General features: G+C 36.9%; 1 protein-coding gene across 11 annotated transcripts in view; it reads left to right on the forward strand.

The window, feature by feature from the left end:
* PICALM (phosphatidylinositol binding clathrin assembly protein) overlaps positions 1-24,075 on the forward strand; it is a 100,966-nt gene that overhangs the window by 10,515 nt on the left and 66,376 nt on the right. For all 11 annotated transcript variants that reach the window (XM_012803430.1, XM_023511706.1, XM_023511718.1 and 8 more), the window contains exon 2: positions 22,679-22,821. In XM_012803430.1, the coding sequence (XP_012658884.1) occupies positions 22,679-22,821 (143 nt within the window). The remainder of the gene's footprint in view (positions 1-22,678; positions 22,822-24,075) is intronic.

The following is a 24,075-nucleotide window of genomic DNA, read 5'->3' on the forward strand; positions in this document are numbered from 1 at the left end:
TTTTTTTTTTTTTTTTTAACAATCTTGCTCTGTTGCCCTGGCTAATGGTATCATCATAGTTCACTGCAACCTCAAACTCCTGGGCTCAAGTGGCCCTCCTGCCTCAGCCTCCGGAGTAGCTGGGACTACCAGTGCAAACCACCATGCCCAGCTAATCTTTTCTATTTTTGGTAGAGACAGGGTCTTACTTTTTGATCAGGTCAAGAACTCTTGACCTGGCTTGATGCCTGTAGCTCAGCGGCTTGGGTGCCAGCCACATCCACTGGTGCTGGCAGGTTTGAACCCAGCCTGGGCCTGGCAAACAACAATGACAACTATAACCAAAAAAAAAAAAATAGCCAGGCATTGTGGTGGACGCCTGTAGTCCCAGCTGCTTGGGATGGTGAGGCAAGAGAATCACTTAAGCCCAAGAATTTGAGGTTGCTTTGAGCTGTGACACCATGGCAGTCTACCGAGGGTGACATAGTGAGACTCTGTCTCAAAAAAAGAACTCATGACCTCAAAGAGGCTGCCTCAGCCTCCCAGAGTGCTATGATTACAGGTGTCAGCCATTGCATCCACTGCCAGAAAATCCACGTAAAACCTCTTTGGGGACCTCAATTTTTAAAAGTGTAAATGTTCTGATACTAAAAAATGGACCTCTAGAGGAAGCGTGTGTGTTAGAGAGGACAGAGGGGTACTCTCTGAGAAACTAGATTTAAGAGATCACTTAAACTCTCAAAGTAATTTTAGATTTGTTTTGTTAGGTAACGATGACCCAAACTCTTAGAAGACTTCAAGTACAAGATGTGACATAATCATTTATGTCATACTCTTAAGTAGATTGGAAGGAATGTGCCAGTTGACTTGGAAAGGAAGCTACTTGGGGCAAATTATTATTACATCTTAATAGTAATTATCTAAAAATTTTTTCCCTGAAGGTCTTTAGTGAAGTTAGTCATTATCTGTTTGCTTTGCGTTTTCATGTCACATGAAAGCCAGGCAGATTAGGTACCAATTGTGCCAAACTAAGGTTCTTGACTACTAAACTGTAAGCCTGTGCATGAACCATTTCCTTGGACATAAAATGTCTTCCATGTCCATATGTCGGCTCCCCCTTCTCTTCAAACTCCTTGCTTTTATTGACACTCACACTTAACGTAACCTCTTTAATAAAAACGTTACTGAATAGTTTCCCCTGGTCCTGCCAATTCAATATTATTATCACCATTTATAAACTTTCTAATTTTCTTAAACTGTAATTACCATTGTGGTTTTATATACATTTTGTGTTTATGTGTATTTTCACTCTAGAATAGGAACCGTTCTTTTCCAGTTTTTTTCTGTATCTCTTATCAGAGTACCTACTCAACAATCCTGTGAGTGTTCGGTTAATATTGGTTATATACATAATCTCCCTTCATAGCTTAGATTATTTAATATATAATTTATGGTCACCATATAGAAATTTATTTCAGTAGACATTAAAGAATATTTTCTTATGGTGACATTGCAAGTGTCTGGTTACAATTCACATATAAAGTTAGTGAGTAACCTTGGTAAGAACATATATTAAGAGGTTGTTTAGGTACCAGCAAGTGTTTTCCAAACATTGTTACAGCAAAATTTTTGTTCATAGTTGTTCAATTTGAACATTATTAAAATGCTTATTTTTTGAGGACTTTTTTTTTTTTTTTTTGAGACAGAGTCTCATTTTGTCACCCTCAGTAGAGTGCTGGGACGTCATATAGCTCATAGCAACCTCAAACTCTTGGCCTTAAGCGATTCTCTTGCCTCAGCCTTCTAAATAGCTAGGACTACAGGTGCCCACAATGTCTGGCTATTTTTTTAGAGATGAGGTCTCACTCTGGCTCAAGTTGGTCTCTGAACTCATGAGGTCAGGCAATCTACTCGCCAGGGCCTCCCAGAATGCTAGGATTACAGGCTTGAGCCACCATGTGCCCAACCTTGAGGACATGTTTTTGAGATTAGGATTGTAATTTTTAAGAATTAAACAGGGAACCAGAAGTAGATTGGAAATGTTTATCAGAGTTGCTTCCTCGTTACTTTGGGAGGTACCTAACCTATCATGTTGGAATCTGTGGAAGATTCCCCTAGAGTAAAACTGTAGGACAGACTCACTTTTGATGTAAGAATTAAAATAACACTTAAGAGGTAATATCAAAATGTAAAGAAAAGGAAGCCTCATGAGATAGGAGGCCAGGGTTCGGGTGGCAGTAGTGATGGTGGTAAAAGTAGGATCATAAATTTATTCTAGGGGCCAGTGGGAATTGCTGAAAGTTTTCTCTGAACCCTTGGCATTCCAGCGTGGTTTTTTTTAATGGTGCTGGTATTTATAGCCATTGACTTAGCAATGGAAAGCATCCCAGGGGCTCAAATTTTACTCAAGGGGTAATTATTTCAAATAATGATTGAGGAAGCTAGGCATACTTTCCAAAAGTTCTTTCCTCACTAAAGATCCGCAGGTATATTCTAACAAGTGACTTTGCAGGATATACTTAATTGCTATTTAAATAATGTTTCTGCTGATTATAGGTCTCATGAAAACAAGATCATGTGTGTGGAGGTGTGTTTAAAATTTTGTGTGCTGGTACTGATGATAGAGTTAGCTATTTTGTGGATGCTTAAGAAATATAAATATCATATTAATATTTTAAATACATCTAATATGGAAAGATCTCAATGTAATTTAAATATACACCAAAAAGTAAATAATGGGTAATATTCATGCTGGAGAAGATTGGCAAGACTTTTTGATATGCTTTAGTTATTTGCAGAAATTTCATTTATGTATTATACTGAATAATTTGAAATAATAGCAGGTAACTAATAGGAAAAGGGGATTGTGTGGCAAGGTGATTTTATACACACACACACACACACACACACATATATTTCCTCAGTATCCATGGGGGATTGGTTCTAGAATGTCCTGTAGGATACCAAAATCTGTAGATGCCCAAGTCCTTGATACAAAATTGTATTAGTATTTGCATATATCTGGCCTATGCACATTGTTCTGTATACTTAAGTCATATCTAGATTGTTTACATTACCTATTATAATATAAATGCTGTGTAAACAGTTGTCATACGGTGTCCATTAAGTCCATGTGGGATTTAAATTGCTCATGGACTTTCTGGACACCATGTACTGTATTGTTTGGGAATAAAGACAAGAAATAAACATATAGTAAGATAGACCTCCGCCCCCACCCCCGGCATTTTCAGTGCATGGTTACTTGAATCCATAAGGCAGAACAAATGGATATGGAGGGCTGGCTACACACACACACACATATACACCACATACACACATTTTGTTGGTGTTGTAATTTTTATTATTTTTGAGACAGAGTCTCATTATGTCACCCTTGGTAGAGTACTGTGGCGTCACAGCTCACAGCAACCTCAAACTCATGGGCTGAAGCAATTCTCTTGTCTCAGCCTCCCAAGTAGCTGGGACTACAGGTGCCCACCACAATGCCCGGCTGTTTTTTTGTTGTAGTTGTCATTGTTGTTAAGCAAGTCTGGGCCAGGTTTGAACCCGCCGGCCCTCTAACCATGAGCATGAGCTACAGGTGCTGAGCTGAGCTTATCATTTTGTAAGACTATTTTTCTTGGGAGTGGAAGACCTGAGTGGAAGAATAAAGGATACATATAAATAGTGATTTGCAGATGGACAAGCAAGTTCCTTTTAAGTAAGCACAAGCAGTGCCATGAAGGCAAGAAAGAGCTTTGTTGGGGTGTTTGGGAGTAGACTTTGAGTAGTTCTTTATGGTGGAAGGCAAAATGCTATTGGGAACATGGGGAGATAAGACTGGAGAGGGAGCCCTTAAAAGTAGTTACTTTGGTAGACTCTGGTCTCTTCATGCTCCTTCCCCCAAATCTTCATTTTAGAGTCATCTTTTAGATGCCAGTGCCATGAAAAGGGGAAATTACTTTTTCTTTTTCCTGTGTATTTGTAGTAGGGCTGTTCAGAGTGATAGAAAAGAAGGAATACACAGTTCTGTTGCTAGATGTGCAGAGGAGCTAAATCTGCCTTAGCACCCCGAATTGGACCTCTGAATATTGTTATACATAGTGCTTTGGGTTTCTAAATGCGCATACTGTGATCTGATGGCTTTTGTGGGCTTGTTTGGAAATTGAGATTTTTTTGAGTTCCAAGTTTATAAACTGCAAAACAGACTGTTTTTATTGTCATCAAAAGGTTTGTTAAACCAATTTAAAGTCAATAAGAATCTTGGTGGCCTGATTGACTTACATGATTTAACTATGTGACATCTTTTTGTCTGCAAGGTCTACATTAATTATTAGTCATTATTATGTTTTTTAAAGCTGGATCTCTACCAAACAAGACTTTGTTAGTCTTTTGGAAATTAATATACACATTGAATTGTGTTAAAAGAAAAACTTTAGAGAAGTTAAATTTAGCAGAGTTTATTTGAGCTAAGCAGCAATTAATGAATTGGGCACCATCTGAACCAGTAAAAGTTTAGAGAGCTCTACTCAGCATTGTGAGCACATAGTATTTATAAATAGAAAAAAGTAACTTATCAAAATAGCTTGATTAGTTACAACTCTGTGTTTGCCTTAGTTGGAAATGTCTGAGCAGTTTGCAACCTGTGATTAGTTGCACAGGTTGGCTGCTATAATTGCGGAGACTCAGCTACTAGTAACAAGCCTATACTCCTAAGTTAGGTTGCAGTTTGCTACTTACAGAGGCAGCTTTTGGCCAAATGTAATTTAACACTGTCTACTATGTATCTAAGTTGTGCTGAGATAATTGAGAAATCTAAAAATGAAATTGCTAATCATGTCTTCAGTCTAGTAGGGGAGGTGCACTATACAGATAGTTATATTGCCAGAGATAAATACAGAACAAATGACATTAAAAACCAGAGGTGAGACATACGGCTTTTGATAAGGGGAGAACTAGAACTTAAATACTAAGTAGTTAGGAGCAAAAGGCATTTTAGGTGGAGGAGAGCATGAGCAAACATTTGTAGGCAGGAAGGCTTGAATTGTGTTTGGAGAACAAAGGAATCTGTAAATGGAGTGCTTTGGGGCTTTGAGAGGAACAGGTTGGGTGTAGATAAGTACAGTGGAGTGATTGTCTGAGGCTAGATTCTAGAGATATTATGACTTTTAATCATACGGCCTTTACATATAGCTTATTGCCAGGTAGCTTTTGGCTACTTTGAGTATGTTGGATCATAGCCAATTTTTCCAAATTACCCCCTATTTTTATTTTCTGTTGCCATTGTGAAAATAGGGAAGGCAAGGAGTTTTGCTGATCTTGAAATTGAGGATGAGATCTTGTTGCTTCAGATGTTTTGTATATTAACTTTATTATAGACTGAGGCCAGGCATGGTGGCTATTGCCTATAATCCTAGCACTGCAGGAGGCCAAGGCAGGTGGATTGCTTGAGCTCAGGAGTTGGAGACCACCCTGAGTAAGAGTTAAGAACCCCTCTCTACTAAAATTGAAAATTAGCTGGGTATTGTGGTGATGCCTATAGTCCTAGCTACTTGGGAAGCTGAAGCATGAGGATCGTTTGAGCCCAAGAGGTTGCTATGAGCTGTGATTACACCAGGTCACTCAACCTCAGGGTGACAGAGTGAGACTCTGTCTCAAAAACAAAACAAAAAACTTTCTTATAGACTGAATAGTGGTAACAATTACTGAGTTTTGGGGGACCTTTAAATCTCTGGATGGCACAGGAATCACTGAAAAGTTTTCTCCACAGTGTATAAAATCAGTTTAGTCAGGCCCTAAATGAGAACAGCTTATCTTTAAAGAATCCTTTCTATGTCTTGAGCAATTGACATGTATTGTTAACACAATTAGTACTTATAAAAACTTATTTATTAGCTCTGTTTTACCAGTAATAGGAGATAGAGAATAAATCTAACATTTAGATGACAGTGAAGAATTTTGCCTGGATATCAGGTAATCTGGGGGTATCTCAAAGCTCATAGAAAACTTTCATAAATGGGATATAGTTAGGAGAGAATTTTTTCGAGAAATACAACTTCTATAAATACTCATAGTTTTAATAGTTTTTTGTAAAAGCCAGGTCTTGTTTTTGCTCAGGGCGGTCTCAACACAAAATGCCAGGGCCTATCAAATGGGAATCCAAAGAGGATGGAGGCTACCCCAATGGCACCTCAGCCAGTGCTTCAAATGGAAGGGCAGACCCTTCCCAAATGGTGGCCTACAGCCCCTCATTTCCTGGTAACCACAAATGATCTTAATCTAAACCAGGTTTCCCTAGTTCTGCTATACCTTTGACTTCCACCCCAGATGGTACCTGGTGTGCCCCATTCAAACAAAATGCCCTGACACAGAGCAGTAAGGTCTCAAAACCTCACAGTTGGGTTAAATGAAAGGACCTGACATCTGAACCATTTCCAAATTTGTTTCCTTCTCTTTAACTCAGTTCACGTTGTGGGGAGCTATGTCTACTTGGTCAGCTTTGGGGAGGCAGAGATGGGTTTCCCGGGTTGCTAAAACATGCCCTGGCAGCTCCTTGAACCATCCTATATTCTCTCACCTTGAATTTAAAAAAGCCACTCCTTCTAGTGTAGACCTGAGCTGTTGGAGCTACTTTAGCAGGGAGCTATTCCCTGGGAGGCCCTTTACTAGTCCACCTTGGGAACACCAACATCTGTTACTGAAATCTCAGCACTTGTTCTTGAGGCCACATCAGTAAAAAAAGGAACAAGTGGTTTTTGAGAAGGAAAAGGACATTTATTACTTTGTCAGCAAAGGAGAAAAAATGGGAGGCTATTTGTTTCAAAATACCAATCTTTTTTCATCTCTGGCTGATCTTGAACTCCTGGCCTCAGCCTCCCAAAGTGCTAGGATTACAGGTGTGAGCCACAGTCCCTGGTCAAAATCAGCTGTTTAATGACTCAGAAGTTAAGGTTTAGCAGTCAGTCAGTATTTTTCTTTTCTCAGCATTAGCTTTTGTAACTTTTCTTCATTGAACTATGTAATTGTGTGTTACTAGGTTTGAAATTTGTGTTGTACATTAAATTGACATTTTAAACTCTGTACGAATCCTCATTTGCTTTCATTCTTCATGTTGTTTTGCAAAATATTGTTTGTGTGACCTAGCTAGAGTGGATAGAGGGATTATCTTTAGATGATTTCTGTACCTCATGCTAGAAACACTGCATGACACAGCTGAGTGGCAATAAAGAAAAACCATAGATTCTGACTTAAAAATTAATTGGAGAGTTGTAACTGGTAGCTGAGTTGGAAAGCTATTTATAGAGCAGCTCAGGAGGCTGAGAGAGACTTGACTGCCTGCCTAAAGGTGATGCACAAAAAGAGAAATACGTCTATCAGGAAGGAGATGGGAAACATTTTAAGTGACGCTGAAGCGGCTTCCTATCTTCTGACTTATAGACTTGACCTAGAATTGATTTTTCTTTGACTTTCTTTATCAGAGTTAGTTTTTCTAACTTTGTGACTAACCGATGTGTGGTGACTTATTGAAGCCCCTTTAACATGGTCTACTCCTCTTGCTATAGCTTAGAATCGGAAATGCTGACATGGCTAGGGCAAAAGATGACTGGACAGCTGCTGTGTGTGTTCTTGCTACGTAAAATCACATGAGACGTGTTGACCTAAACTCTAAGGAGTTAACTTAGTTTGTTCTGTGACATTCTTGCTTATAAATTAAGGCTTGTGATTTTGAATCATTTGGAGATAAGGAATTCTAGCACTTTTCTTTCACTTTCCTTTTAGTGTGCCCATTATGCCCCAGAATGCCTAATACTTTTGAAACTGGTTGGGTTGAGTAGCATGGTGTCTTCCTTATATTCTGTGAACTTTAAGTTCATTGTATCCACAATGATGAAAATGATGCTGCCAGTGAGAAGTATTTACTAAACCAGACCAGTATTTACAGTATTTACTGTACATGCTAGGAATTAGATTTGAGAGAACTAAACATTGGATTTGTGAGAATGTGTGGATTTTCAGAGAATAATCAGAGAAAGCAATGACAACACTTGTACCACTTGAATGGAGAGAGAGGGAAAGAGAGTGAGATACATATGTGTGCGTGTGTATGTGTTTGTCTCCCCATCCCTCACCCTAGTGCAGAGACTGTTTTAGGGAGTGAGGTGTGTGTGTGTATATCTATCTTCATCTATCACTCTAGTGCAAAGACTGTTTTAAGTATTGAGTTTAAACACAACCACTACTTTGTGTTTCTTGAGTAAGGCAAGTATTTAAATCTTTTCAGTGAGAGATAAGGAAGCATTCCTTGCTTTGTCACTAGGGTAAGATATGAAATAACTTACAATGTATAAAGAAATTTGTGCATTGTAAAGATTTTGCCACTTAAGATTGAGCACAGGTAACTATGGTAACACTTTGCAGTTATTTTGGTCCTGTTTCAATGCTGTAAAGGAAATACCTGAAGCTGGGTAGTTTATAAAGAAAAGAGATTTATTCAGCTCACAGTTCTGTGACTGTACAGGAAGCATTGTCTAAGAATCTGCTTTTGGTGAGGAAGGTCTTAGTATGTGCTTCAGGGAGCTTCCAACCAAGGCAGAAGGTAAGGAGGGAGAGAGAGAAGCCATAATCTATGTTAAGTGTTAAATTTATTATTTCTAAATTCTTTAGCAGCAGAGGTCTGTTTATCAAAATTTTTGTATTGAGAGATACTTAAAATCTGTATGAAAACAAGTTCATATTTAACAAATATGAACTTATAGTGTACAAAATAAGTTGGGATCATGTCTTTTTTTGTTTTCTAATTGCTTCTGTAGAGTATCTGTTTGACTTTTTATAGAAGAGGTAATTTGCTGTTTTTTTAATTAAAAAAAAATGAAGTCCTTAGATTTCTGCTGTAATATACATAGATTGACAGCCTTTAAACTTACAGTGAATCACATAATAATGGTTTTATTTCAGTTTTGCAATTTAAATAAAGCATACCAAATTCTTTATATTTGTGTATAGATAACAAAGTTTTTGTCAGCTCAGCAAACTATCTTTAAAGTTTGGATTTTTAGGTTCAAACAGATTTTTTTTCTTTAATTAGTGTTATTGAAGTATAACTTACATAGAATTTTTAAGTAAAAAAAAATAACATCTTCACTTGAACTTTGTCAGCTTTTAAAGCAGACTTTTATCTTAGAAGATATTTTATAATGCCTCTTAAGAAAGGCATTTGTCAAGGAATGAAATTACCAGTTTTTTGTGATGCTAAGAAATAGGTGAATGTGGGCTACGTGGTTTTGTTATTTTTTTGTTGTTTGTTTTTTAAGATGGGATCTTGTTATGTTTCCTAGGCTATAGTGCAGTGGCTATTCACAAGCTCAATCACAGCATATCATAGTTTTGAACTTGTAGCCCAGGCCATCCTCCTGCATCAGCTTTACAAGTAGCAGGGGCTGTAGATACACACCACTCCATTTGGCTAGGAATCTTACAAGAATAGTTGTATGGTTATGAATGGCTTCTTATAGAATCATCCTAGCAATTACTCCTTTTTGTATAAACTTAAAGGCTTATTAAACTTATTGGGAAAAATACTTAGGCTATATTTTGTAGGGGTTTACTAATAATGTATTCAGTTGCTTGTATTTTCCATTTACAGAACATTATTTCAAAATTTAAAGCCATGTAGATAAGTTATTATTTGGCACTTACTATTTTTAGCTACAGCTGTCATTACTGCAGTTTGTTTGTAGCAGTTTGAAAAAAGGACTTTTAGAAATGGCTTTCCGGTGTTATTCAGCAGCTCAGAGGGACATCTTGATGTCTATGTGCCTATGTTGTAGTGGATTGCAGTGATCAGTTTCACTGGCATCCAAGCCACTGATGACACACTACCTCTGTTGCCATATTTTCTCAGAGGTCTACTCTCTAGGACTCCTGCCCTGATTATCATGTTTAAATAGCAACTTACCCCAAACACATACCCCAGTCCCTTCTAAAAGCTAAGAGATCCTTAGCACTTATCGACCATCTGACATACATTTGTTCATTTGTTTACTGATTGTCTTCCCCCACTGGTTTATAAATTCCACGGTAACAGGAACTTTGTCCATTATTGCATATTTCTAATTTCTAACTCCTAAGACACTATTTGGCATGTTGTAATAAACTGCAAATATTTAAATAAAATCCTTAAAATCCTAGAATATCTAGGATTTTTGTTTGTTCTTACTGAGGTTTGCAAAGCATTGTGAAGGTGGAATATAAAGGTTTTCATTGTTTTAAATGCATTGGGAACATGGAAGAGAACTTGTGTTTTCTGGGTGAGAGAGACTCTGGCAGGGAGGCTGACTATAATCCATTATTCTCCCTGACTAGGCAGAATTTAAATTGTTAAAAGAAGACATGAAAATTCTTTTGGATTCCTGTGTACTTTTTAGACATGGGCTTGGCTGTTACTGAATATCAATAACCTAGCTACAGGGCGAACTTTCCCCTCTCGTTCTTTCTACTTGTCCTGTGCATTATAAGCAGAGGCATGGGCTTTTGTTTCACCTAAAGTCCATAAATGTTTATACCATCATATGGATACACATACAAGGGACTGTGCCACACATTGTGAGAAATGTAAGGAGAAGATTCCTGAGAATTTATTTATTTTTGAGACAGTCTTTCTCTGTCACCTTGGGTTTGAGCAGTCCTCTTGCCTTAGCTTCTTGAGTACTTGGGACTACAGATATATACCACTACTGTAGCTAGTTTTTCTATATTTAGGAGAGATAGGGTCTCACTCTTGCTCAGGCTAGTCTTGAACTCCTGAGCTCAAGCAATCCACCTGCCTCAGCTTCCCAGGGTGCTAGGATTACAGGCGTGAACCACCGTGCATGGCCAGTGAGAATTTATTTCAGCAAAGAATGCTCTTACTGATTAAATAAAATGGTTTACATTCAGATTACAGTTGAAATCATGCTCTCATTTTTTAAATATTTTACACATAGAGGTGGAAAATTCTAATACCTGCAACTCCCCCGAAGACTAGACAATTTTCTAAGAACAAACTTGTGAATCATTTGCGTAGAGATTTTCTTTGAAGGTACGAGATTAGGTGACTTCCCCTGGGTGAAAAAAATAAGACTTGAGGTTAATGTTAAAAAAATGCTCATGGGTAGGGAGTAAGCAGACAAAGTGGATAAAAACAAGCATGTGTGGGTTTAAGGAAGGCTGAGAACCAGAATATAGCACTCTTAAAAGAAAAATGTAAATACACCAGGGGAAGATTGTGGTAGTGTATTAATGACTTAGCTGCATATAAACTTTATTAGGTTACTTATAACTAGGGTGACACACAATTTAGTATCCAACTGGGTCACTTTTAGAGTGAAAGGGGCCAGGTGCAGTATCTCATGCCTTTAATTTCAGCACTTTGGGAGGCTGACGAGGGTGGATCACTTGAGGCCAGGAGTTAGGTCAGCCTAGGCAACATAGCAGGACCTTGCCTCTGCGAGGACCTTGGTGTGATGATGTGCCCCTGGAGTCCCAGCTCCTCAGGAGGCTAAGGTGGTAGGACTGCTTAAACCCAAGGGTTTGAGTTTGCAGTGAGCTATGATTGTATCACTGTACTCTAGCCCGGGTGATGGAGTAAGGGAAACAATTAAAAAAGAGTGAATGGGTATGCTGTCCCAGTGGTACACTGAAACAAGAGGTGTAAACCAGGACTGTCCCAGGAAAACCAGGACACTTGGTCTTTCCCAACTCATACTTTTCTTCAGACTTAGCCTCAATTCCTTTAATTTCTCCAGATTTTTTTTTTCTTTATAGTAATCTGGTCTGTACTTGCAGGGCCTCTCGAGCTTTTATTTCTTTTTCCTGATCTTGTTAGAAAGAAAGGAGAATTCCTTCAATTTTTTTCTTCCTCACCCCCAGAACTGTTGTGGTTCACAGCATTGGTGGAGGTAAGTACAGTACTTAACAATGTATGTTGTTAGTTGACCTTTTATTATGTTTAGAAGCTTAGTTTTGTGTGTTTTTGATCCAGTACTAGATTGTTTTTGAAAATTTTGGTTATATCTATTTTGTGTGTTTTTGATCCAGTATTAGTACTAGATTCAATCTAGTACTAGATTGTTTTTGAAAATTTTGGTGGCTCAGCGCCTATAGCTCAACCGGCTAAGGCGCCAGCCACGTACACCTAAGGTGGCGGGTTCGAATCCTCAGCCCGGACCCTCCAAAACAACAATGACGGCTGCAACCAAAAAAAAAAAAAAGCCGGGCGTTGTGGCGGGCGCCTGTGGTCCCAGCTACTTGGGAGGCGGAGGCAGGAGACTCGCTTGAGCCCAGGAGTTGGAGGTTGCTGTGAGCTGTAATGCCACGGCACTCTACCCAGGGGGACAGCTTGAGGCTCTGTCTCAAAAAAAAGAAAATTTTGGTTATATCTATTTAACTGGTCTAATGAACTATTAGTACTTCTTAGAATGTAACAAAAAAAAAGAATTCATAATATTGGCACTTTCTCTCACAGTACTTGATACTTAATGTGTTTTCTTTCCTATAGGTGGAATTATAATTAAGAAACTTTGGATCTTCAAAGAAGAAAACCTTACTTTTTGATGTTGGAGTGCTGTAATGCTTTCATTTTGTTTTCTTATTCAGTTTAAATAAATATTTTAAATTCTTTTATTAAGTGATGAGTTTTTATTCTACTAAGAAATTTTTTTTATCTTGTATTTTTCTGATAATTTAAAAATCGAGTACAAGTAGTCTTTGAGGTGGTGCTTACTAAAATATTCTTTTTCTCATCCCTGACATCCTCATGTGGACTCTGGTATGGAACCAAAGTGTTCATTAGGTTTGGAAATTACCACTTTGGGGTACTGGAAGGGAAACCGAAACAATCTCAAAGTTAAGGAGATTGTTTATGAGCCTGAACCATCTTTGTTCTTGCCAGAGTCCTGTTGTTTCTCTGTATAGTCTGTCATCTAGTGGTAGGAATGCGGAATGCCCTGGAACACCCAGGAGAAGCTCTGGGCTTTCAGACTTTCTCATAGTAAGAATGCTTACATAGTAGGCTAAAACATTTTGATAATGAAGGGAGTGGGAAAAGACTTTTGCTTAAAAATGTAAGTCAGCGGCAGTGAATTCTGAGAGTGTTCCAAGACTATGTATGTTTTTCTGCAGAATAATTTCATGACTTAAACTTTGTTTTTGTTCTAAGAGTTTTTGTATTTATGACAGATGAATGGGTAAAGAGAGAAATGAAGAAATATAAAAGACAGCTTGGGCTGATTTGCAAAAGATGTTTCATGTGTGTTGATTAAAATTTTAGGGCAATTACATAATGACTCCATTAACTAAAACAGTTGGCACTTTTAAAAATTAAAATTTGGACAGTAAATTTGGCTTGTGTTTCAGCTTTGACATTAAGGGGGGGAATTTGACACATATTAACGTAGAGTATCTTCGGGGTTGGTTTTGTGTATCTAGCTTCATTTGAATTCTTCTCTCATATCCCCTCTATAGCAGTTCTTCTTGTTTCTTTTGTTATAGATACGATTTTAGAAGATATTAACCCCTTTGTTGCCAGGAAAATGTCTTTGAAAAAAATTCTTCTATGTTCTGTTCTTAAAGTAGAGGCGTCACATTGAGGTAGTTCATATCCCCCACTGTAGTAGCAGAAGGACCAAGCAGGGAGAAGGCATATAGATAGGGTGGGTGGTATAAACTTGGCTATTCCAGGTCGCTAATGTATTTTTTTTTTTCAAATTATCATTGCACCACAGCTCAGATTAAATAGAATATTATTGGTTTCTATAGACATCTTAGTTACCTTCTAAGTTACATTTCATTTATTAATTTTAATTTAGTAAATATTTAGGGCGTTCTCTGCTAGATGCTGGCAGTATAAGGATGAAGAATACATGATACGGCTTTCAGTGAGCTCAGTCTTGTGGGAGAGACTTACATGTACATGTAAGCGGGTAATTGTAATGAGGTGTGATAAGTGCTACAATCATGGCATAATGAGCGAAGGGATTATGAAGTTGAATCAGGGAAATGTTGCTTTCTCTTCCAAGATAATCACTTGGTCCTCTGTGCCATTTCTGAACCCCATGTGTACAGATTACAATCAGTACAATGCAATTGAGAGGCTGTATTCTTAGTAGGGGAGAGATTGGGTGTCTTCACAGCTTTTGTATATGTAGGTATTTGCATCGGATGAATCAAACAGTTGTTGAATTGAATTGTATGCAGGTCATTCCCAGGAAAATGGATAGCATAAATACAGCAGAGCTCTGGGAATGTGTGGCCCTATCCTTTGTCTCAAATATATAGTAGACCTCCATAATTAACCACCTCCCTACATTGATCACCTTAAGTTGATCTAATTTTCATAGACTGGACATGCACCACATATATTAGTATAGGAGGCCTACTTTCTTATGTTGACCATCTCCCCCTTTGTTGTAGCCTTTTGGATGCCTAACTTACAGAGATTCTACTGTATTTTGGAATATATACACACATTTATACATATATGCAGATGTAGATGTACTGTATGTACTTGAATGTGAGGGCACCCAAACAGAAAGGAAGCAGAATGACAACTCCAAACCTTATCATTTTCCCAATGACAAGATTTTTAAAGATTTCTATAAAAAACAATATATGATTTTAATATAGTGTTTTTCCCCACATTCATACATATATGTCAAAAAAAATGACTCACTCTATATTCATGTACATCTAGACAGCAGTGAGTTTTAGTTATCCAGAGCACCCCCTTTTGTTAGTTATATAACCTCTTTTTGTGTCTGAGGTCTTTTCAGATGAAGCACTGTCTAATTTGCATTGGAAATTTTTTCCTAGGTCATTACCTTTCATTCTTATAATACCGACATTGTTTCTTTCATTCTTCATCTGTTATAGTTAGTATATTCCTGATCTCTTTATTTTGTTGCTTTTTAAAGTATTCAGAAGATGCCCAATACTTTAAATTCTTGCAACTGTGCTTTATTTCCTCAAGAATTCTTAACATCTATGTTAAATGTTTTATTCCTTTTTTTAAAAATTGATTTCTTGACTGGGTGCGGTGGTTCAAACCTGTAATCCTAGCCCTCTGGGAGGCTGAGGCTCAGGATTGCCTGAGCTTTGGAGTTCAAGACTAGCCTGAGCAAGAGTGAGACTCTGTCTCTCCTAAATATAGAAAAAGTATCTGGGAGTAGTGGCATACACCTGTAGTTCCAAGTACTCAGGAGGTTGAGGCAAGAGCTCTTAAGGCAAAAGGATCACTTGACCCCAGGAGTTTGGGGTTGCTGTGAGCTGTGACAGTATAGCACTCTACTGAGGGAGACAAAGTGAGACTGTTTGAAAAAAAAAAAAAATTGATGTCTTTAGGTGATCTTCATAAGTACCTGAAAACTAGCTTGATGGCAGTCTTTTCTGGGTAATGTATGTCTAATATTTTTTAAAATAAACACATGAAGAAAGAATTTGAGAAGACTTGGTAGCAGTTGAATAATTTTTAGGGGGAAAAGCCTTCTTGATTTACAAGACAATTTAAAAAATGTAAGAGGTATGGTCTCACTGTGTTGTCCAGATTGGAGTGTAGTAGCTACAACCTCAAGCTCCTGGGTTCAAGTGACCCTTCTGCCTCAGCCTCCTGAGTCCCTAGAACTACAGATGCATGCCATCTTGCCCTTTGTGTTTCTTAATTTTTACTTGTGTGAGTCTTAGTCTGTTCATTTTGCTGAGAACACAGTGTCAGAAATAGCATAGCTAGTTGTGTTAACACAGTGCTTTTTCCTGTGGCCCCTATAGCTTGCTTTTTTAGTAACATGGGACTTTGATTTATTGGGGTCTGGAGATTCTTTAAGGCTCATCTATGATGGTGAAAGATTGAACTTATATTCAAAATCTGATCTCCAGCTGTTACACCACAAGCAGCTCTTACTCTTGTACAACCTCTTTCTTATATCCTTGAAGAAATAAAGGAATGTGTCATGTCCATCCTTTGTACTGTTTATTAGGATTATGTTCCAAAGGACGTGGGATGAATTACAGTATAGGATTGGTGTGTGCTGTGTAACATGAGAAGTACTTAGGGAGATTTGTAAGCTTATGTAAATAATAGCAATAGAAATTCTTTGCAAATTGTTTTGGCAGTTCATATACAACTTAGTTCATTTCAGAAGTGTTCATTACCTTATAGTTGGGCAAATACAGTATATATAAGAATTACTCTTACACAGTATGATTTTTTAAAATGGTATAGTACTGCAAATTTTTCTTTACAGTGGACTTTGAGCATTCTCTCCATATTCTCTCTTTCTTTTTCTTTTGCCATTATTCGTTGGACTCACAGTATTTCATTGTCAGACTCTATTGTCATTTAATTAACTGATTCTCCATTATTGGACTCGTCTACTTTAGGAATTAGGGCCCTTTGCTTCATTAGTACTTTTATAAAAGCCATCAGGATATCTTGTTATTTCTAACTCCCCCTTTTCTTTGTTAAATTAACCCAAACCCTTTCACTTCTGAGTATTCCATATTCTATTTTTAAGAGTCTTTCACTAGTTATTACCTCAAAGTCCAATTAACAAATTAATAAATATGTTGTTTAGATTTATAAAAGGTGCAAATAAGTCTGTGAAAGAACCTTTTCTTCCTTTTTGAGAGTCTCACCTTCTTAGTAGCATCACTGTAGCTCACTGCAGCCTAAAACATCTGAGCTCAAATGATCCTCCTGTCTCAGCCTCTTGTGTAGCTGGAACTATTGGCACATGCCACCACACCCAACTAGATTTTTCTATTTTTCATAGAGACTAGGTTTTACTCTTGCTCAGTCAGGTCTTGAACTTCTTACCTCAAGCAAAAGCATATTTTTTAGTTAATTCTAATGGCATTAGATAGAAATTTTACATTGTGTTTTTCAAAGGACCCCGTAAAATTTAAAGATGAAATTTTAGCAGTTACATTTTAATTTGGACCATCCTTCATGATCCTTTACATAAAAAAATTGAATGTAATAAGGCATGAAACTACTAACTACATTTCCCAGATATTTGGACATTTAGGACAAGGGCAAATATGCTATGGGTATCTAATTTCTCTTGGCTTAAGTTTAATTTCAACTTCCATATTTTAAAAATACTTTTATATTTTTACTAAATGAAAAAATGTTGCTACTACTTCATATTAAAAATTCAGAAACCTTTTTTTAATCTTCTAGTTAGTATTTCTTGTTGATTATTCTTTATATTTCTATTCCTATCTAGGAAAAATTTCAAAGATTTGATCAGTGAAACAACATTTGGTTAACCACTTAATTTACCTAACAAATTGTGAATGTATTACCTATTTGCTAGGTTTAAGAAAATAGTCTTTTGTTATAAAATTGATTATGAGAGCAGTCACAAAAAAGGATAGCATTCAAAGTGATCTTTTTTGAAAGGGATTAGTAGCATTTGGCTAAATGATTATATTTTTTAAAAACTAATATTTTTAGTCAGTGGGTATCAGCATGGTTTTGGTAGAACCTAGTGCTTTCCTTTTTAGATGGGAACTTGATACCTCTGCCTTCTAATGTGCATGTTGCTGACCTCTGCTTGGGGAGGTCTGTACAGGCTGGTAGCCTATCTAGGAATGTGAATATAAGGTTAATGAAACCATTTGGTAACTGGTTACTTCTAAATTTTTTGTACGTTGCTGAATAATTTCCCCAGAATACAAAAAAATATTGTTTGATGTTTCACTATTTTTCTTAATGTTTTTGTTTTTAATTGGTTCTAAATTTAGGACTTGGACTAAATTGGCTTCTTGGACGTTCACTTGGTCCTTATAAAAGTCTAATCATTGTCATCAATCTGTCCTTTAGTGAGTTCCTGTGACCTTACCTATGAACATATAGTTAACATTATCTACCTCAGACATTGTTGGAGGAGCGCGTGAAATAACACAAGAGAGAACATTTGTGTTTGTGTAATAGTTGTTAGTTCCATCCATGTTGTGTATCTAGTGATTTCATGTCTATGGTGGGTTTGTATTCTTCCCTAAAATACTAGAAATATGAATTTTCACTCATACCTAAAGTGATGAACTTACATGGTCCACTTTTTTTTTTTTTGCGTGTAGAGTTTAGCAATTGTTAAAAATGAAACAAGAATAAACTTCAGTTTTTATATTCTCAAGGTAAATAAAACAAAATGTGTGTCTTCATTTTGGTCAGTAAGGGAAATTGTTTCAGAGTTTTAGGTTTTTAAGAAACAATATCTCCTGCATTGAGTGGGAAAGGCAGCAGCTCTTGAGAGCCCTGTGATGTGTGTGACTTCTGTTGGTGGCAGTTTCGCTTTTGGTTAATCAGAGGTAGGGAGAACATTTTCCTTCCTGACTTGGAGCTCAGACTTGGAAGCATTTTGAGTTACTACTATAGTAGAAACATTGTACAGGGGGAAATTACTACATGGAGAAAATGACTGGTTGAATTAAAATTCTAAGGGGAAGTATGTACTGTAGAGTTTGTACAACTTTAATCAGTAGCCGCCCCACCCCTCTAATATTTGGTTTACATTTGGTCTGTCTGGATTCATAATCTCAGCCTGAATTCTTCATTTTTTCCTCTTTTAATCTTCTGGAGTCATCCTTCAGTTTTTATGTGATTATTTTTAAATCTCACTGTAGTTTTATTAAGCATTACAATAAAAACTTTTCTGAGATCCTCTATTAACTTGAAATTTAAAAATTTGCACATATATTATGCTTAGCTTTTTCAGCCTTTTGGCAATAACAGGTTGTATAAATAGTTGTAGAATGTTAATTCAATCCATGTAAGAAATACCATTTTGCATGCTTTTTAGAAAAAGTCATATTAAGAAGGTCAATATGCATATTAAAATGAATGTGTTCAAAAAATATTGTGAGTGACCCCTTTATGGGAGGCTCCATTCTAGGTCTTTGGGGCTAGATATAGCAAAGAACAAAATAGTTCTGCCCACATGGAACTTAACTTTCTAACTGAGAAAGACATTAAACAGATTAAGATGAATAGGTAGTAATAAGTGCTTTGGAGAGAAAGCAGAGGGAGGGAGAATAATGAGGGTTTGAAGTTAAGGGAGCATCCTAAGGCTTTGTTACTTTGTGTAAATATTTAGGGAAGTTTATGTGATAAGACATTTGAACAAAAATCTATAGAAAAGGGAAGGAAACAAGCAGTGTAGGTATCTGAGAGAAGAGGATTCTAGAAAGAAGGAACACTGCTAAGCAATTGAGATAAGAATGGTTGGCATATGAGAGGAGACATCAGTCTTGGAGGAGGAAGAATAGATCAGAAAGGCCTGTGTGTGTGTGTATGTGTATATATTATGTATGCTCTCAAATATACTTATACACTACATAGTATAATAGACACTACATGTATGTATGCAGTATCTAGTAGAAGAGAATGATTTAGAAGTAAATAATTATAATGTAGGAGAATAGTTCTGTGGTGTAGAATTATATATTTTAGTGAGTGTGAAGGGTATCATAGTCTTTGTAAGACTTCTCTGAGGAAAGTACTTTTTAAAGAATGAGCAGGAATGGAAAGATTGGGTGTGTGAAACAGCAAGGTGTGTTACAGAAAACTGGAAGATACTGACAATGACAGAATTGGGTTTCCTATCCTGCAATCAGTGGGGGCATCATTGAGGTTAGGAAATGACAGTATTGTAGATCATTCTGTGGCCAGTTTAGAGAATGTTTTGGGGTATGGGGTGAGTGAGACACCAATTTTCAGGTATCAGAAGTGAAGAGGCCAGTCAGACCTGTGTTTCTCACTGGGGACAACCTTAATTGTAGAGTACTGATTGTGCACTGCTGGCTAATCTCCCTCTTGATAAGAAATGCCGGTAAAACCCTGCAGACAGCATGATAATCCCCCTTTCATTTCCGAATTTTTCCAAGATAATGTGATATTTCCTAGTTAAATAAATAGGGTTTGAACTTTGGCTTTGGCAGTGGTGATGGGATGGAGAAGAGAGGGTAGATTTGCTGGAGGTTTAGGAGGCAAAAAAAACTTGGATACTGATGGAATCAAGGGGTGTGTGTGTGTGTATTTATATATGTTTTGTATATAGACATACACAGGAGTAGGAACACCTTTGGGTAGTATTAGTATAGTATTGTGACAAATTTTGTGACAGGTTCAACTTTTGAAAATGAAAAATAAAATATTTAGGAGAGTAAAATTTCTGTTGATCCCATTGTGAGGAAGTAGCCTACAATAGTTAAGAATTGAGCTGGGCTGGTGGCTCATGCCTGTAATCCTAGCACTCTGGGAGGCCAAGGTGGGTGGATTGCTTGAGCTCTGGAGCTGGAGACCAGCCTGAGCAAGAGTGAGACCTGTCTGTCCTAAAAATAGAAGAAAAAAAAGAAAAAAAAACCTAGCTGGGTGTTCTGGCAGGCGCCTGTAGTCCCTGCTAAGAAGGCTGAGGCAAGAGGATTGCTCAAGCCCAAGTGTTTGAGGTTGTTGTGAGCAACAGTGATACGACGGCACTCTACCCTGGGCCGCAGAGTGAGACTGTCTAAAAAAACCCAAACAAAGAGAATTGAATACTTTATCAAGACAGTTTCTGGAAAGACATAGAAGAAATAGAAGGTATATAAAGAAATTTGGTGTGAAAGGAAGCTAGGAATATATTTAATACTATGAACTTTACTATGCTTTGACGTTCTAAAGGATTTAAAAATGAAGAGGACAGACAGGCCTTGCCTGCAGTAGATCGCATTTCGTGAAAGGCAAAAGATTTATATGATCTGAAGAGAAACTAGAGTATGTGTAGATATATTTGAAATAAATCAAGTACAATGTGTTCAGTGCTGTAAGACAAGTATAAAGTGCTATGAAGATTTAAAGAAGGCAGAGATCAAGTTCTGTTTTTTAATATCAGAAGCTGAACCGTACACACCTAAGTTGAATCTACTATTTAATTTTTGTTTCAAGCAGTCTTAATTTTGAAAGCCTTGTGTCGGTCTGCTGTTCCATGAACACTATGTTTGGCTACTTTTGTTCTTGAAGCAGTGTTGGCCAGGCTAGCTGCTGCTTTTATCTAAAACGCATTTGTTTATCAAATGTTACTGTGTGTGATAATTGGACCTATTAAAGCAAACATTTTGAAAGATTGTAAGCAGATAAATGTTCATAGTTCAGTGTGGTTTCTTGCAAGTAAAGGCTAAGTTAGATCATTTGAATTCATATTTAATCATTATACCCTGAAGATTAAAAGTGAACACATTGTTAGAGTCATGAATAACTTTAATTTTTTCCTCTATATGATAATTATAGCTGAGATGTTTGCATATTATATTTTATATCTATTTTATTTTATTTTATTTTTTTGAAGCAGTTTTACTTGGTCATCGATAGGGTGCCATGGTGTCACAGCTCGCAGCAACTGCAAACTCTTGGGCTCAAGTGATTCTCTTGCCTCAGCCTGCTAGGATTACAGGTGTGGGCCACTGTGCCCCACCTTTTATATCTATTTTAAAAGTAGGACAGCTAATTTCTTGGTCTTCTCTATTATTTCTCTAAATTGGGTTATATTTTGTATTTTCTTCATAGAATTTGCCAGTGATAAGTAGTATCTCTTATGTAGATTGTAGGTAAAACTCTTAATGTTTGTTCATTTTTTTTCAATTTGGGTGCTAAAATGGTTGTGTATTCGACTATTTTATAGTAATGCTTGTGATTTTGGAATATATAAGGTTGAGACTCATATTACTTTAACTGTATTAAGAGTAATACTGAATAATGGAGTTCCGTGGTTGTATCTGATTTGGAGTTTTCTTCAGTTCATTTTCAGTTTTGTTTGTCAGTGTTAGCTAACTCAGTAGAATTACAGGGAGAGAAGAATGAGAAGAGAGATTCTGTATGAGCAAACTGAGATCCTACCCAATCACAGACCACATCTCTGCCCTGCTCCCTTTCTGTTAGTGTGAACACAGCGTTCTGGGGTAGATAGGAATAAAGATAGTTTGTCTCGCAGGTTGCTTATGTATGATTTGTTTAAACAATTTTTTTTTTTTTTTTTTGAGACAGTCTCAAGCTGTTGCCCTGGGTAGAGTGCTGCTGTGGTGTCATAGCTCACAGCAACCTCAGACTCTTGGGTATAAGTGGTTCTCTTGCCTCAGCCTCTCAAACAGCTGAAACTACAGGTGCCCACCACAGTGCCTGTCTATTTTTTTGTTATAGTTGTCAATTGTTGTTTGGTGGGCCTGGGCTGGATTCGACCCCACCAGCTCTGGTATACATGGCCAGCACCCTATCCACTGAGCTATGGGGTTTAAACAAGTCTTACTTAAAGAAAAATTTTAAATTTAATTTTAAAGAGATGAATAATACCTGTATTGTAACTCTGAAGGTTTATAAGTAGTAAGAAAACCAAAAGTTCCTTGAGGCTTTGAAATAGTTCTGAGATAAGTAAAGTACTCAAGAGTAAATTATACCCTGAGAGTGTTTGACTGACTTTCTGATATTATTTTTATGTTATCCTAGCTAGTATCCCACTTCTCAGATAGATTATGGTGGTCTCAATTTTTCTCCTGAGAGATTTTTAGCAACTTCTCCAAACTATCTATTGCTACTTTACTTTGTTAGATCTTTCCTTGTTATGATGCACATTCGTCATTAACAATAAATTAAAACCAGAGAGTAACTTAATGTTTTAAAAAATTTTTATTTCAGACTTAATTCAGTGCACAAACGAGATGAATGTGAACATCCCACAGTTGGCAGACAGTTTATTTGAAAGAACTACTAATAGTAGTTGGGTGGTGGTCTTCAAATCTCTCATTACAACTCATCATTTGATGGTGTATGGAAATGAGGTAAGCAGAATTTTTAGTTAACAAGTATACTGGTATGATAACTGATTATTCAGCTTGCTTCTGTCACTGAAATCCCAGGAACTGAATAAGGCCGGTAAGAAGGGAAAGGTGCCTAGCCAGAAGTATAACTGTAGACCCTGCAACTTGAGGAAAGGTGGCCTAAAAGCCAGAAAGCAGAAAATGGGTCAGAGCACAGAGGACTTCAATAATGGGATCTAGAAGAAAAGACTAATACCTCTAAGCAACACTACTCTTTGTAGGCCTTGCTTATAGATTATATATTTATCAATATCCATTTCCTTTTTAAATTATAGTCCAATCATTTTTCTGTCTGCCCTCATATAGTTGTGGAAGCACTTTGCTTAGTTCAAGGGTATGATACTGAGGACTAAGATGACATTTTGCTGAGAGGGTCTGATTGAAGCATGCCTTCTTCAGTAGAAAGGTGGATCTGAAGTCTTTGTTGTCCAAAAGGGTAACAAATAAGACAAGTAAGCTTTGCAGTTTTCTGTTTAGAGAGAATCATTTTGTTTTCTGTGATAGTATAGCAGTTAATATTTTGGTTCTTAACCTTAAATGGTTTCTTCTACTCAGTACTTATTTGTAAAATTGTGTTAAAAACAGCTTTCTGAGAATATAAAATGGAACTAGATAAATGTACATTAGTATGTGCCTTAGAAAAATACAGCTTAGGAAATTAACCCTCATAGAGATAAGAAGGGACTTTAGTTCTTGGTATCAGTCTTCTGAGCATAGTGACTTTCTGACATTCACCACTTCAATCATTATTTGTGCTTTTCAGATAAGAGATTCTACTCTCTGCTTTGACAACTACTAATACAACATTATTGAAGTTCAAAATTGAAGCAAGAATTATTTCCCATGTTGGAAATTTAGTTTTCTGTTATTCAGTGTCAACATAGTAATGTTGATTGATTTTATTTGTATTTTTAATTTTTTAAAATGATTAATAGAAGTGTTACCTAAAATGTAATTATTGAGTCCCAGACACGACCTTTTTAAGGACATGTTAACTCAGTTTCTTTCTAATTCATTATAACAAATTTACAGAACTAATAGAAATGTTTGGATATACTACCTTAAAATGTAACTTGAAATACGGTAGAATCTCCATAGTTGACCACTTTCAAGTTAACCTAATATTCATAGGCCAGACGTGTACCATATGTATGTATGAGTACAGTAGGCCGTCTGTTGACCACCTCTGTTAGCTGACTAGGGTGCAGGCCCTTC

The sequence above is a fragment of the Otolemur garnettii genome, unplaced genomic scaffold, assembly GCF_000181295.1.
Source record: "Otolemur garnettii isolate 467f Iridium unplaced genomic scaffold, OtoGar3 scaffold00001, whole genome shotgun sequence".
In the NCBI taxonomy this organism is placed as follows: domain Eukaryota; kingdom Metazoa; phylum Chordata; class Mammalia; order Primates; family Galagidae; genus Otolemur; species Otolemur garnettii.